Below are 15,717 nucleotides of genomic sequence, written 5' to 3'. Positions count from 1 at the left end.
TACTCTCATGTATGTGGATCTAGTTAGATCAGTAAATTTAAGAATCAGTATTGTAATGTAAACCAACCTGAGGCAAAAATGTAATGCAGTAGATTAAATGCCAGTTTTATGCTGAAACCTGTAATAAGCTTTTTATTTTTATTTACATGCAATTCAGCCTTATTTATAAAATTCACCCTGAAACGTTAGAGTTCGATTGCTTTTTGGTGTTGCATTATTTTCTGATTTAAACTGATGCCTAAGATCATTCTTAATTGGAAAGTATGTTAAATTGTAAGGTATGATAACCAATATTGGCAAAAAAATTATGACCATTTTCTTTTAGAGGTGGGGGCATGTGTTTTTATTTTTGTAGGATTTTATAAACAGGTTTTGCTGCTAATTGCTCTGGCCCAACCCATGTATAGATCCAGCCAATCTAAATAAAAGGTGGTAATTTTCTGCCAATGACTAAAGCTGCTTGAATGTAAGCTTGTTGTTTCAAACTGCTTTGACTGCTTGACAGTTTTATTTTTCTAAAATAAATATTTCTGTGTGTAAATGCCCTTTGTTTCTCATCTACATGAAACATTTGTGTCACAACAGAGAAAACAACAACCAAAACACCACTTGCCCATGCATCCACCCATACATTTCCATATCACTTATTCTAGGCTGTGTTGCGGGGCGGCATGGTGGTGCAGTGGTTAGCACTGTTGCCTCACACCTCTGGGACCCGGGTTCGAGTCTCCGCCTGGGTCACATGTGTGTGGAGTTTGCATGTTCTCCCCATGTCGTCGTGGGGTTTCCTCCGGGTACTCCGGTTTCCCCCCACAGTCCAAAAACATGCTGAGGCTAATTGGACTTGCTAAATTGCCCATAGGTGTGCATGTGTGAGTGAATGGTGTGTGAGTGTGCCCTGCGATGGGCTGGCCCCCCATCCTGGGTTGTTCCCTGCCTCGTGCCCATTGCTTCCGGGATAGGCTCCGGACCCCCCGCGACCCAATAGGATAAGCGGTTTGGAAAATGGATGGATGGATAGGCTGTGTTGCGGTGACCCTGTAGTCCAATGTGGACTCTGGCAGGGAGCTGGGAGGGAGCAAAAACGTGGCCCTGTAGGTCCTGAGGACTGGGCTGGGGGGCACTGCTGTGGTCTAGCCCAAGAAATACAGGGTATTTATACGGCGTATGTTAGCAAGAGGCAGCCCACCGGCCCCTTTTTAGTTTTCGTCATGCCCCCCCGCCTCCTAATAGATTCCTGCGGTAGTATGACCCCCTCCCGGAACATAGCTGGAATAGGGGACGTGGCTCAGTGGGTTACGCGCAACGTTAGCGCAGACCAGCGGGGAAGTCGGGGAGAGCAATCATGCTCGGGCACAGTATAAGGCAACCGGGTCAAGTGCGAGTATGCTACGATCGGAAGGGTGCCTGTTCAAATCACGCACTCGGGAGAGTAATTACCCCGACTCATTAAACCCCAACTGCCACAGGGAGTGGCTGACCCAGATTTCTCATTTGCATAAAAGCTGACTACAGCTGGTTTATGTATCAAATACATAAATGTACATGTATTGCGTACAGTCTCCCCGCCGCACGGAGAACACATGCGAACTGCACACAGACAGATAACTAATTCCTAATTGACAATGAACACCAGTCCACCCTGTGAACCTTTGAACACAGTGGCCGCTAGATGGCACCACTGTCGTGCATCCGGTTCGGGCCCAGTCAGAAGAATTGCATCATCGGCGGAGGGATGTAAATAAAGCCTCAAAGTTAACCGTATGCATGCGTGGCTAAATCCGTAAAAATGGGGAAGAGAGACAACAGAGTGGTAAGTCCAAGTTAAAATGACCTACCTGCGCGCGCCCAAAAGGTGCTTCAGCGGGGGCTGGTTAGCGAGATGGGTGTGGAAGGCTCCGCAGCGTTTGGTATCGTTATCACGGTCTGCAAAATAAACGGACGCCGTGGCCGAAGGGCCTGCTCATGAAATACCTGAGCTGCCTCGGTGCAGAATGTGATTTCCAAAAATGTTGGAAAAAACTTGTTTACTTTTTGTTCCTGCCTGCCGAATATAAAAAACTAACGGGAACCTTACATTACCAGCCGTTATCTTTACCAAATACAGACCTGGTAATGCTTCTATCAGCCGACTCAGCGGCTTCGCTCCCGTGTGGCTACGTGTCCCGTTTAATTAAGTCGCTGCTGACCATGTTACCGGCCTATTTATAACCAGTAATATTTAGAAAGCTGATAAAGTCACAAATGTTGCCTTTTTCGGGAATTATGATAAAAGCACCGTGTGTCTGGATAACTGACTAGCGAGATAAACAAATAGTTCTCTGGTTTAGTCGCTGGCTAAACCTATTGCCTGGGCTACCTAATTACCTATCTCGAAGTTGGATTTACTGTAAAATGAATCGGATGGAAGGGACAACTATGCGGTGCAATTATGCGGCCCTGGATCCTAGCACGGGTTTTACTGTAGTGTGATAAATTAGCGGCGTATGTTATTCCCCACCCCCGTGTTAATTAATGTCTGCAGGCGTACATTAACCCCATAGCGGCGGCTCGGGCCCGGGGACCCCCGCCATCTGCCGGAACCACGATCCAGGACTACCTGAATAGACCGAGGCCGACGTGGTAAGGGCTGCACCCAATGCACCCGTGTGCATGCAGTCCCGCAAATACCCCAAGGGAGGGTGTTGAACTCATTTGTTTAATATTTGTGACGTAATTTTGTATATTAATATATACATCTTTATATTTCGTAATGTGAAAGGCTACGTGAAAATGTATAGAGTAGCTCTTGACTCTGGGATTCTAACCCTGCAGACCCTGAGATTTATAAGATTTATAAGATGTTTCTTCATGCTTTATTTGTATAAAACAACACATTATGCCATCTTAAGTCTTGATGTTATAGCTGAAAGCTCCTACAAGTGAAAGTACACAGTAAAGTCTATAGTAAGTGTGACTGTTCCTGCTGAATCCTGTGGAGTCTGAAGGTTAAATCTTTTAGGGAGGAGGTGAAGGAGCAGCTGGAGAAGAAAAAGAAGGGATCAAGAACGCTGGCGGAGTTTGAGGAGAAAATGAATGCGGTAATAACATCTGTCTTTTGGGCTCTGTAACTGCTCTGCTTTTAAAGTGCCTTTCATTGGGGATTGCAAAAGGCCGGGCTGTCTCTAGCTGTTTTATGAATTGAACAGCAGCAAGTCTTTGAGTTTATATCAGAATTACACGTGTATAAGGGGTGTGTGACTGCAGGTTAGGACTCTCCTCTGATTAGAAGGTCACTGGTTCAAATCCTGTGGTGGGAGTGATGCCGCTGTTGGGCTCCTGAGCATGGCTCTTAACCCCAACTGGTCCAGTTCACTGGACTTTGGCTGACCCTGTGCTCTGACCGCAAAACTTATCTGCAGGGCGGAAGAAAGTGTATCTGTTATGATAATGTGATTTCTATGTGGTCCCTGACGTCCAAACTGCCCGCCCCTCTGCAGAAGTGGAAAAAGGAGCTAGAGAGGAACAGAGACAAGCTTCTCGGAGGGAGCGATGGCAGGAAGGACAAAGATAAAAAAGAGGTGCGTCCTGTCGCTTCGGTTCCGACTCGCTTCATGCTGTACGGTGGCCTGCTCTTCTGACGGCTCACTGCTCTTCCGTTGTCTTTGGGTGCAGAAAAAGCGACGAGAGAAGAAGAGAGCCAGCAGGGTGAGAGAACTGTTCCTCTGTCCTAATGGATGGCAGAAGAGCGTTCGGCGTCCTTTAGAACCTCATCCGTTTAACCCTTTTGTGGTTTAATTTGATGTGCCGTACGCTGCATTCCTAGACAACTTAAAATCTAATAAAGTCTTTTCGTTGTGTTTGGTCAAGCATTCTTCGTCTTCTTCCTCTTCATCAAGTTCTGATTCCTCTAGCAGCTCGTCCGAATCTGATGAGGCAAGAATATTTTATTCGTTTACGTAACAATCTAGCTTGCATATCTAAAGTGTCACGTATTTCATAAAAATTAGACTTAAAATGTTTTCGTTCATTTATATTTTTGAGATTCTTTGGGTAATATTTTTCTGTGCAGTCCTTGAATCTTTATTTCACTGTTGTTTGATGGCTGGGCTCTTTGATTTATTTTTTTTTCTTTTATGATTGTAATCTTTTTTTTTGTGTAATTAGGAGGAAAAGAAGATTAAGAAGAAGAGAAAGCAGAAGCGTGTCAGAAAGGTGTCAGATGACGACGACTCAGAATCAGAATCTGACAACAAGGTACCTTGTTAATCTCACTGGGCACCGGCTGACATGTCAGGCTCTTTTCATTCAAACGCAGAGGCATTGTTAGGTCTGACCTCTCGGGACTATAGCCCTGAGTATTTTGAACCTAGTCCCGAATACTTTAACCCCAGTGCCAATCTTCCTTTAAAAAAAAAGCCCTAGGTAAGATTGACTTGGCCCCTGATCCTTTCAATAGCTTGTAATGCTCCTGTTCCAAACCAGATCTCAATCAGGCTCAATGTATTATAAAAGTGGCATTTTGAGACCTAAGTGGTGAATGATCCAACAAAATCTCTGGAAAATGGCAGGTTGTCTAATGCAATCATCTCCGTTATTTTAGCAGTTGTATCTTTAGCTCTTTTGCTGCTAACTTTCAGTATTTATTAAGTTTTAAATATTGGTCAAGATAAACACATCAGACTAATGCCGATGTCTGTCTTGATTTTTAACACATATTGGCCAATACCGATATATTGGCTAGTATATCATGCATTTCTAAGGCTGTTACGTTTAACCCTCTGGAGTCGATGGCATCGTCGGCGATCCCGCGTATCTTTCTCGTGTATTTCAGTTCATAACTCACTGAAATCTTAATGTGGAAACATGAAAAATACGCTGACTAAATCCATACTCTTTTCAAAAAAGTCAATTGTCGGAAGTATTACAGTTTTTAAAATCAGGTTAAATGGGCAAAAAAGTAAACCATGTCACCTTTCTTTGTTTTACCTGCATCGGGGGTGTGTAGTGCCGCCCTCACCTGAAGATCGCTATTCGCATTCTAAATAGCCGCATTACCTCGTATTCAAATCGCATTTGCATGGTAATCTGATGAACAACACAACAGTGAAACACGATCTAGATACATCCCTATCAGCACCATTAAGGGCGGGGGGGGGGGTGTGGCCAGGTGTGAATGGCTCATGCAGACACATGAAAGTTACTACATATTCAATGAAAGGAGCCCAGAAATGGTGACATGAGTTCGGTTTTTCTTATTTATTTATCCAACTGAATGTTGTAACTACACCATTTACTCATCTTCATGTAGCCAAGACTTTAGTGATCAGATATCTGGGATCAAAACAAACTGCCACCATTGCTTACTATGTACTTTTATAATGTTTCTGCAAGTGTTCCAAACTGCATTTTGCAATGTCTATACTTTGATGTCAAATTACAAACTTCACATAAATCTGAAATTAACATTACATCTCTACAAAGTGCACCAAGATTAAGATGAGTTTAATACCAAAACAAATATCTAAGGAATAATTTATTTGCCATGAATTAAGTTTATGATATTAAATGAAATGTGTGACCATGCCCCAGTCAGTGAAAGTGTGTTCCCTACCCCTAAACCCCAGAGGGTTAACTTGGTCTTGATCATTGCTACCAAGCAAAAACAATGTCTTTTTTGATCTACAAAAAGAGCATTGTGACAAAAAGATTAGCCACTATATAGCGTGCTCTGCGCTGCAAAACTGGGTGAGATTTCCAAAAGCATTGTACAGCTAAGATAATCACTGTAGCACCGCCTTTATGAATTTTTGTAATGAATCTGCCCGTCATCCTGCATTTTCGAAACCCAGTGCTACTTTACACATTTACCTGCAGCACATGAATGCGACTGCACCTCACCAGTACCTTTATCTTTAATTAAGGATGATTTCGGCACCTTGGTAGTCAGTTCTTCACCATGCATCAATGCATCGTTGCAGCCCTACTATTCAGCCCATGTTTGTGTTGGTATTTGGGAAGCACTAAAGAGCCACAGCTAGTCAGTTGCTTCTCAAGCTTGAAATGTGCTGAGGGAACAGGTCATTCCATAAGCTTTTAAGCAGGTTCCCATCCAAGCTTTCTCCCATCAACATCTGTCTCAGAAAAATCCGATATACCAATGGCATGGGAAAAAAAACACAGGTTTTGTTTGCAAACATGAATGCAAATGTGAATTTTAGTGTTTTCATGCATGTTAGCAGCATGCAGCCGTTAGGGTGGCGTTTTGTGGTCACTGCGAGTGGTTTCTCTGCTTCTCTTTAGGAACCTTCCAGAAAGAAAAAGAAGCAGCCAAGGGTGGACAACACTGAAAGGGAAAAGGTCATTTCAGTTCATAGTAAAAGCCGTTGGCCTTTCAGCACCCTTTACCTGCCCTCAGAGCTCTATGTTCAGCTGTGACAATGACTCTGCCTGACAGGATGACAAGGGGAGCCGTCGTAAGCTAAGGCTGGAACATCCCAACAAGGCCTCGTCCCCTGAGTCGCATGCAGACTCCGAAATCGGGGAGGTGAGTCCCCCCGCCCCATGAGCCCCACGCCTTTTCATCTCTTTGTGCTCTTAAAATAAAAAATTAAAATATAAAGTGATCTTGTGCTGCCATCCTAGGGTGACTCGAAGAAACAGAAAAGAAGTAGTGAAGAGAAGGAAAGAAGTACGGTCAGTAACCATGTGCAGGTACCAGTAACACATGGAGGGAAGTTCGGTCAGTAACCGTGTGCAGGCACCAGTAACACATGGAGGGAAGTTCGGTCAGTAACCGTGTGCAGGCACCAGTAACACATGGAGGGAAGTTTGGTCAGTAACCGTGTGCAGGTACCTGTAAGACATGGAGGGAAGTTCGGTCAGTAACCGTGTGCATGTTGTGGAATATAATGGTGCACAAGAATCATGGTTTGGTACAAACCCTGGTTTTGGATTCACAGTTCAGTGCAATTTCCGTACAGCAGGGAAGAATTTGTTTTGAAATTTATTATTAAAACTGCAAGCACAATTGGGAACAATTGTAAACCAAAGGGGTGGCATGGTGGTGCAGTGGTTAGCACTGTTGCCTCACACCTCTGGGACCTGGGTTCGAGTCTCCGCCTGGGTTACATGGGTGTGGAGTTTGCATGTTCTCCCCATGTCATCGTGGGGTTTCCTCCGGGTACTCCGGTTTCCCCCCACAGTCCAAAGACATGCTGAGGCTAATTGGAGTTGCTAAATTGCCCATAGGACTGCATGTGTGAGTGAATGGTGTGTGAGTGTAAGCTGCGATGGGCTGCCCCCCATCCTGGGTTGTTCCCTGCCTCGTGCCCAATGCTTCCTGGATCGGTTCTGGACCTTACGCGACCCAGTAGGATAAGCGGTTTGGAAAATGGGTGGATGGATGTAAACCAAAGGCAATGGCTGTCAAAATGTCTGAATAAGAAGACCTAAGGCAAGCTTATTTTACATACTGTAAAATAAAAAAATAATCAAAAATATAATCATATAATTGTAATGAACTAAATGCCATGTTCTTTACTGCAGAGTATGGTCACATATCTGTAGCAATAAACAACCCTGTAGCTGGGGAGAGCAGCTTGCAGAGGATGTTTCTCCTGCTCTGGTCGTACACGTATTTGGATGATGTCTCAAGTGAGTTAACATGTTGGGTGTGTTTCCAGCAACATATCTGATTTAGTTATAACAGCCGACAGTCTTGGCCTTACCAGATACTCTCTATAGTGACGGTGTAGTGTATTAGGAAACAGAAATGTTCCCAGAATGCCTGCTATCAGTATTAGCCATAATCAACTCACAGCCAGAATTTACATAATTTGAACAAAATGTTTCATTTTCATATTTAAGTAAAAGTATGGATTCCACATCAAAATATTACTTAAGAACAAGTTATCCAGTAAAACAAATCTGGTTTAAAAAGTACTTGAGTTTCAAATGTAGTACTACTTATTAAAATCTCTTGACTTTAAGAAAAGCAAAATACCCTTTAAAGTCCACTCAATACATGTTTTAATACAGCATTGTGAGTTACAGTGCATCACAATAAGGTAAAGTGAATTGCGAGGATAAGAAGATATAAAGAAAATATTTCAGAAAAAGCTGTGAGATTTACCAAGTTTGGCAGTGCAAATTGGCAGAACGACATTACATGATTTTTCATTCAGTGGAAAAGAAGCTTGATCTGGCCCTCAGGACCAGGTTTAATAATGAACATGTTGTGGGCGCTGCTTTGAGACAACATTCCTTGTTCTTCACTATGGAAAATAGCTGATCATCCAGAGCAGATGTTCTCTGTCGTTTCAGTAGGCTCAAGTTGGCTCCTTAGCTGTGGTACCGCTAACTGTGAAAACTGATTTAAAAATTGTCCACCTTATTATTATTATTATTATTAATGGCCCATGAGAGAGAATTGCAATCTCAGTTCTGAGTGGAAAAAAATGGTGATTGGGTAAAATATCAAAGTCACAAAACCCTGTACTCAGGTATGCTGCATGCTTTTTGCATATGGAATTTGTTAAAATTTGGTATGTAATGGTGGTCTCGTGCTGAGGTCCTTTTGCTCTGCATTGTAGTGAAGCGTAAGTAAAAGTTGCAACAAACTCAAGTGAAGTACACATCCAGAAGAAACCTAATTACAGTGATACCTTAGTGTCACTTGCACTGGTGTCTGCATTAAGGTAATTTGTCTCATTGTGCATGCCGGACCGGTAACGTACAAAACGACGCACAACAAATACGCATACTGCTACGACCCAAGTGTGCAAACATATGAGAGACTGGGGAAACACAAACCAAAGGGATTATCTTGTGTCCTTCCAGGACAAATCAAAGAAGAGGAGGAAAAAGAAGCAAAAGAAGCACCGAAAGAAGAAGAAGGCGTCCAGCTCGGATCACGAGTCAGATTAAGGTGTCCTCCTGTGCGCCCCCTAGTGGTACAGGCAGGGGTGTGAGTGCATGCCTAGAAAGGCGGGAGTCGGGCTGCCAAGGCAAAAGAACGCCTGCATGAGCCGGGAGTCCGGAGAAAAGCGAACTCTTCACTCACAAAACTTTTAATATGGGGAAACTGTCTTGCCGTTTTTTTTTTTTTTAAGAATTTTCAATCAAAATAAAAGTGTTACCATTTGACTGTCACGTGGATTATCTGCAATAAAAATTTAATTTCCTCGCACATATTTGTATATGATGTACGTTATGACTAGGTCTTGTGTGACCTTAGTTTATTTGTCCCTAATAATCTTATGGGATTTACGGTCTGCTTAGCAAAGGGTGGCTGGAAACTAGCTGCCATGTGATAGGTGGTTCTCGCGTGACTTTCACTTTACGCAGCGTTCAGTGAGGTGTTTCTCATGGCAAATATCACAGTTGAGTTGCTGAGAGATGGTTTGTTTTGTGACCTCCAGCACCCTCTATGAGATGTCTGTGTAGAACCTACACTGCACGTATCAGTGCTGTGCTGTTACCAACCTCATATTGAAGTTGTCATTAAAAATGCACTGATTTTTGTAGCAAAGAAATTTGAATTAAAAAATTCACATGCATGTACCGTTCATGCTATATGACTTTTTCTTGTATAAATGGTAGTGCTGTTTATAACCGCTTGTGTTTTGCTTTACCAAAATATTTGATGTGAATTTTATATATACATATATAAATTATATGTAAAAATATCTGGGGTAGACAAAATAATGAGAGCGTTACATGAAAAAGAACTGAGTAGCTATATTACAAGCGCAGCTACATAGGGTTAGGCTGAATGTCAAGTGGCAGTGAGATATGAGACCTCACCATGAGTTCCGTGTGACGTTCGGAAGTTTGTGAACACCTAAGAATTAAACTGTACACAAGTGATTTAGATGATCCGAGTCATAAAACAAGGATATTTTGATAAAACACAGTGGTATATGTTTAGGAAATGTGTGAACCTGTTAGAATGTTTGCCTGTATTTTACAAAATTTAGTAATTCAGGTAAGCTAAGTCATGAAAATGAGAACTACATAAAACACAAAATGTTGGTCATGCAATATTGCATATCTTTGTTGGCAAAGTATGTGAACTTTTAGGATTATATAGTCAGTTAAGTAGCATTGTGGTCATGTTGGAGTTTTGATGGTCCTGCCCATTTGTAAAAGAACGTAAGTCTGAGTCTTCGGTTTCCAATGGGGAATATTGGGGCGCCCAACCAAAATTACTCTGAGCATATAATCTGTTAGAATCCCCGGGTAATCTCTATCTTGCAGGTGTCTGTTGCATTGGCTAATGTCAGTGTTGGTGAGTCCACTGTCAGGAAAACCTTAAACAAGAATAGAGTGCTTGGCAGGAGGGCAAAGTGAAAGTCTGCGCCATGATGGCGTAACAAGGGGCTGGCAGTATTTGGCGTTACATCATGAGCTAGATCGCACTAATCCCCCTTCCACACACACCGTCTTTATTACAAACCCATTTAAGTTAAAGTGTTACATTTCTTAAAAATTAGTTAAATATTTCGTACATATTCAAAATTAACACATTAACACTGTACGAATACATCTGCTGATGTCTCAGTCTGGATACTTCATCAGTGATGTTCCTGGGATCTTCTGGTCTTTCAGCATCATAGACCTCCCCCAGGTGACCCCACCAGGGCTGATCAGACCTCACCATGTGCCCAGACAGCTAGCTGGTCTGACCCCCATGGCTCTCTTCTCCTGAGCCACAGCCATCTTTAGGCTCTCTCTGCTGCTTCAGTGGTGCTGTACATAGCTCTCCTCTTTCTCTCTCATTCCATGCCAAAACTGCTTTGTGTTCTGCGCAGGAAACGGGCCACAAATCCCATGCACTCGGCCTCCAGTGGGAGAAACCAGGCTCTCCATCCCGACTGCTGACAGTTGCTGACCAGGTCTGTGTACTTGGAGAGCTCCCGTTTGTCCAAGCGATCTTCACCGCACTACTACTCTTACTTCCTCCTGAAGTAGGCAGTGCCCTTCCTGAATAGCATCCTCTACCCTCCACTCCCTGCCAGTCCTCTCTCGGATCCCTGCCCATAAAGTGCCTTGTGATTTGCACCCTGTCCAAGGTGTGCCCTGTCTTGTACTCAGTCTAATACATGGTTCTTGCTTGTGCTTTGAATCAAACTGGAAAACAAACTGATTTTCATAAAATCTATTTGCAACGCAGCATACAAAATGGCGTTTTCTGAAGTTCCAACATAAGTGATAATGAATGGACTGCATAGCAAAAATATATTTATAACCTATTGCTTACCATAAAGGGTTAATTAAGCAAGTGTTTCTTTCAGTTTCCATTTATTTGAAAAGGAAGTTAAACCTTAAGATCTTCAGCAAACTCAGCACTGCCGCTAGAAGACAAAGGCGGCAACGACAAAAGTAAGTCGTTATCTTATACAAAAGATAAACATGCTGCAAGACCTGACGTTTGCAGAAATTTATTTTAATGATGTAAAAATGTTTCCGAGGGATTTTTGAGAAAATTCATCACTGTACCTCGATAATATGGCCATAATAGTAGTTTTTCCTTTTCTTTCCTTAGATGCTAGGTGTTGTTGCATTAGTGTTGCTGACGGCAGGACTCTCTGTCTCTCTAATTTGTCCTGATGGAAAATACTGTTCTGATACCTCAACCTGCTGCAAGACTGAACATGGATATGCATGCTGCCCTTATCCAAATGTGAGTTTTTACCATCTGCCTTTTTAGGAAGTGTGTCAAAATCTTAGGCAGTCAAAGCAATGTTTAAAGTTATTTATCTGGGTAATAAGTATATATTTGCTTAGCAAAAAAACACAATTTAACATTAGAACACATGCACATAAAATGTAATATAATAAAAGTAACAGGAATTTGCCCTCTAAATTTCTCCTCCAAAAAATTTACTGCTGAATGGCTAGAAGACCTCAGCTTCAGTTCCCAAACCTCAGAGGCACAACCAGCCATTCCATTTCACCGCCATTTCACTTAGTTGATTACTTTAATTGGTTAAAGCAGTCATTAAGGTATTGTTTAGCCATGCAAGGCGTGCTAGTGGTGGATTAAAAACATACGTGGGTGTATTGGATCTTTGCTACAATTACTGGGGTAACTTTTAGAGAGGTTTTGAAATGGCTAAGCTGATGCATTTCTACAGACGTAATGACAGTTTTATACCGATTTCGTTTAAGCATCGTTTTCTTTGACTGCCTAAGACAACTGCACAGTACTGTATCATAGCATGCTATCTTTCTAAATCTGACTTAACGTTCATTACAATGCACGTCCTCAACGAGCGCAATACTGCAGATAAATCATTTTGTAAGACAATTGGTAATTGTTTGGTAATCATGACAAAAAGAGGAAATAGTAAAATCCCGCCACTGACATCAGCACTTTGGTGTTGAATGGGAAATAAGGTCATATGATATATTTTCAGTATCCAGTATATATCAGTATGATCTTTTTGCTTTTTCCTTGTTTAAGTATGACTAGCTGGAGTGATATTCTTACCAGCAGACACATTCCTAAAAAAGGACCACAATACTGCATCAGTTGGCATGACACAGGACTGATGGTAGCGCCCATCTTTTCTCTTTCTCCGGATGCCCCAAACAATCGGAAAGGGGATTCATCAGAGAAAATGACTTTACCCCAGTCCTCAGTAGTCCAATCCCTGTAGCTTTTGCAGAATATCAGTCTGTCATTGATGTTTTTCTTGGAGAGAAGTGGCTTCTTTGCTGCCCTTCCTGACACCAGGCCGTCCTCCAAAAGCCTTTGCCTCACTGTGCATGCAGATGCACTCACACCTGCCTGCCTTCATCCCTAATCCCTGTAACCAAGTAGCAGCTCTAACCATTGAATGCCAGTTAGATATAGATTTCACATAACAATTTACTCTTCTGTGGATGGATGGATGGATGGATGGAAGGAAGAGTTGACAATACATTCAGTGCAATGGGATTAGTACAGTATTACGTTGCATGTATTTGTGACTGTAGGCAGTTTGCTGCCCGGACCTGACTCACTGCTGCCCAGAGGGCTTCCATTGCGACATGCAGACTCAGATGTGTGAGAAGTCGGGGCTGCAGGCCACGGTTCCAATGCTGATGAAGGTGGAGGCAGAAGAGCCCAGCATCCTCCTTGTTTCCCTGGACGGCGTCTCTGCTGAAGGAGAGAATGCAGGGAGTCCGGTGGTGCGCTGCGATGCGACACATGCTTGTCCTCATGGAATGACATGCTGCCATCACCCTGCTGGGGGGTGGTCCTGCTGTATCTACTCACCTGTAAGAGAACATCTGTCTGCCAGCTGAATTAACACATGTTAATTTCATTAACTATTAGTGTTAATAGTATAAACTATTAATAATGATACACATTCAGCTTGAAACCAAGTGTAGAGACTTGTGTGATTAAAAACATGCATAATTTATTTACAAGACTTATATACTGTAATATGATCCTTGTTTATTTTGTTGATTGTTTGTCCCTCAGGCTCAGTGCAGCCTGGATGGTAACCACTGCTGCCCGTATGGTTACCAGTTTGACAAGACCTGCACCCACTGTCTGAGGGGAGGAGTGCCTTACCCGTTTCTCCTACACAAGCCTGCCGCCACAGTTAAACCCACTAAGGCTCCTGTGCTGGAGCCCGGAATGTCACCGAAGGTGAAGTAAAGCCACAGCTTTGTGCCAGTTGCTGCTAGTCCCAGACACTCTCGGAGGCCCCCATCAGGCTTGCGTTTTGCTTTGTAGGACGAGTGCTGTCTGCAGGACCAGGCCACCTGTCCAGCAGGGATCCAGTGTACGGAGCAAGGGCTGAGTGCAGGAGACAAGGAACTGCAGGCGCAGGTGGCCCTGAGTCCAGCCCTCTCTGGCTTGCCACAGTCCTCCATCATTATCTGCGACTCGCGTTTCTTCTGCCCCGATGGTAACACGTGCTGCCAGGGGCCAACCGGACAGTGGGGCTGCTGTCCATATCCACTGGTAAAGACTCCGATCAAATGCTTCATACTGTATGCGATGTGAAAATTGCGCCAGCGATGTGCTTTGTATGCTGCAAAGTGTAAAAGCGTTTTGAAATATGCTGTGTCAAACAGACATTTCTGGATTTCACAGGCCCAGTGTTGTCAGGACGGCAAACACTGCTGTGAATATGGCTACAGGTGTAGCCGCACATCTTTCAAATGCACCAAAGGATACCTCCAGTTCCCTTCAGCTCACAGGGAGGCCCAGCCAGTTTGACTGCTCCTGTCGGAATTACACACACCTTCTCGTGTATCTGCTTTTACATTGTTTTATGCTTAAAATGCACGTAAAAAATTGCAGCTTGCAGAATAGCAGATGTAAAACTCACAAAACTGGACATCAGGATTTATGCATTTTACAAGTAGCTTGGATTGTCCTTGTAGACTTAAACCACAGTGGAGAAAGATTGCGGGGGGGGGGGGGGGGGGAACCAGTGGAACTAAATATTAAATGTAATCTTTGCCAATGCAAATTGGTCTAGTTAATATCTATCTGTAGAAATATCAGAACTTTACTGCTTTTGCAGCTGAATAAATAAATAAATAAATAAGCAAGCAGAAATTTCACACAATATAATTATTTTAACTCAAAAACAAAAATACCTGCAATCATTATTTTAACAGGAAGGGAAAACGATAGAACGCATTCAGTATAACTGTAGAATGATGAGACAGCACGTTTCCTAAATTTGAAAAGAGGTTTGATCTTAGTTGACTTGAGAAGGAACCAGGAAAAGATCAGATCTGTGTCACATTAAGGCAAGAAATCCAATTTGAGTCACTTCAGCATGGCAGTGTGAACGTAGCCTATGTCACAAATGCTGACTTTTCTAGGGATGGCAGGGTTTAGCATGGACTGGACTGAGGACTGTGCTGTAAAGGTGGCACCCTTGCGGGCACTGATGAAGGAGGAGGGCCACACTAATTAGAAGGCCCCCTTAATATGGACTAATGAGGCATTTGAATCCATCAAGAAGGAGCTGCGGAGCTGCTCTGGGCCTCCCAGACAGCACCAAGCCGTTTTATCTTTATTTCGGAGACAGGAAGGACGGCTTTGGGACTTGGCAGATGGAAGCAGCCACTGGCATATTACAGCATGAAGTGGCTGCCTATGAAAAGGTCACTGCCATCTCAGTGGGTTACCCAGTGACAATTTATACGTCACATAATGTGGTGGACCTCACACAACAAAACATTCACTGACATATAACTTAAAGTTAAAAAAGGGGGGTTTACAGTATATGTAGGTGGTACTTTGGCAATCCTAGAGAAGCATAACATTTTTCTTTACTCCTCTATTGTGGTAATTGTTTTTTATTATAGTAGCCCGTGTCCCTTAATCGGTCACATAAATATCGTGCTACGCAGCTCCACCTTCGTTCAAAAACGTTCATTTTCAGTTATAAAATTTCCGTCATTCGTTCCGTTGTGTAAACACTTTTCAGTCTCTGTGCTCTCTTGGTAATTAATGGTGGTCTTGTTTCCTTCCAGTTTACAGTTATTCATTTTTTGGGGTCTCTTGTTCTGGCAAAAGAATTTAGAAATTTGTTTATTTAAAATATTAAAAGTGGAGATGGGCACACGTACAGGTATGGATTGGAATATAAATGGATGTTAAGGCAGGCAGTTCTTTCTCGCTGCCTCCAACCTTCCAAGCAAAGAGAGGGGAAGAATCTCCCATCGTGTTGTATCGTTTTTCATTCGTACAATTATCTTGCTATAATTAACATC

The 15,717-nt window shown here is 42.9% G+C and overlaps 2 protein-coding genes across 6 annotated transcripts; both read left to right on the top strand.

Annotated features, from left to right (window-relative positions):
- The first annotated feature begins 669 nt into the window (after window positions 1-669).
- fam133b (family with sequence similarity 133 member B) lies at window positions 670-9,548 on the top strand. Of its 5 annotated transcripts, none has more exons than XM_048994582.1 (11): window positions 670-1,813; window positions 2,525-2,622; window positions 3,002-3,080; window positions 3,480-3,560; window positions 3,655-3,687; window positions 3,850-3,915; window positions 4,147-4,236; window positions 6,283-6,339; window positions 6,437-6,526; window positions 6,625-6,675; window positions 8,821-9,548. In XM_048994582.1, the coding sequence occupies exons 1-11, from the start codon at window positions 1,790-1,792 to the stop codon at window positions 8,905-8,907; spliced, it is 756 nt and encodes a 251-aa protein (XP_048850539.1). In that variant the 5' UTR covers window positions 670-1,789; the 3' UTR covers window positions 8,908-9,548. The 5 variants fall into 5 exon arrangements, with proteins under 5 accessions (XP_048850539.1, XP_048850538.1, XP_048850542.1 ...); XM_048994581.1 differs by having other exon boundaries at window positions 6,625-6,693; XM_048994585.1 differs by having other exon boundaries at window positions 6,625-6,693; window positions 6,832-9,548.
- A 1,709-nt stretch (window positions 9,549-11,257) lies between these two features.
- Window positions 11,258-14,329, top strand: LOC125719619 (progranulin-like). Its single transcript, XM_048994580.1, has 6 exons — window positions 11,258-11,364; window positions 11,528-11,665; window positions 12,964-13,248; window positions 13,457-13,627; window positions 13,715-13,945; window positions 14,078-14,329. The coding sequence occupies exons 2-6, from the start codon at window positions 11,528-11,530 to the stop codon at window positions 14,201-14,203; spliced, it is 951 nt and encodes a 316-aa protein (XP_048850537.1). The 5' UTR covers window positions 11,258-11,364; the 3' UTR covers window positions 14,204-14,329.
- Window positions 14,330-15,717: the final 1,388 nt, after the last annotated feature.

This window comes from Brienomyrus brachyistius, chromosome 23 (genome assembly GCF_023856365.1).
Source record: "Brienomyrus brachyistius isolate T26 chromosome 23, BBRACH_0.4, whole genome shotgun sequence".
NCBI classification, from domain to species: domain Eukaryota; kingdom Metazoa; phylum Chordata; class Actinopteri; order Osteoglossiformes; family Mormyridae; genus Brienomyrus; species Brienomyrus brachyistius.
Note: the sequence above shows the minus strand (reverse complement) of the source record. Positions and strands in the feature narration are given on the sequence as shown.

Excerpts from the sequence above, each read along its gene's own strand:
- fam133b (XM_048994581.1), top strand. The coding sequence starts at position 1,790 with ATGGGGAAGAGAGACAACAGAGTG. Across the intron at positions 3,561-3,654 it reads AGGACAAAGATAAAAAAGAG|AAAAAGCGACGAGAGAAGAA; the intron begins GTGCGTCCTGTC and ends CTTTGGGTGCAG. Across the intron at positions 6,527-6,624 it reads CAGACTCCGAAATCGGGGAG|GGTGACTCGAAGAAACAGAA; the intron begins GTGAGTCCCCCC and ends CTGCCATCCTAG.
- LOC125719619 (XM_048994580.1), top strand. The coding sequence starts at position 11,528 with ATGCTAGGTGTTGTTGCATTAGTGTTGCTGACGGCAGGACTCTCTGTC. Across the intron at positions 13,249-13,456 it reads CCTGCTGTATCTACTCACCT|GCTCAGTGCAGCCTGGATGG; the intron begins GTAAGAGAACAT and ends TTTGTCCCTCAG. Across the intron at positions 13,628-13,714 it reads AGCCCGGAATGTCACCGAAG|GACGAGTGCTGTCTGCAGGA; the intron begins GTGAAGTAAAGC and ends TTTGCTTTGTAG.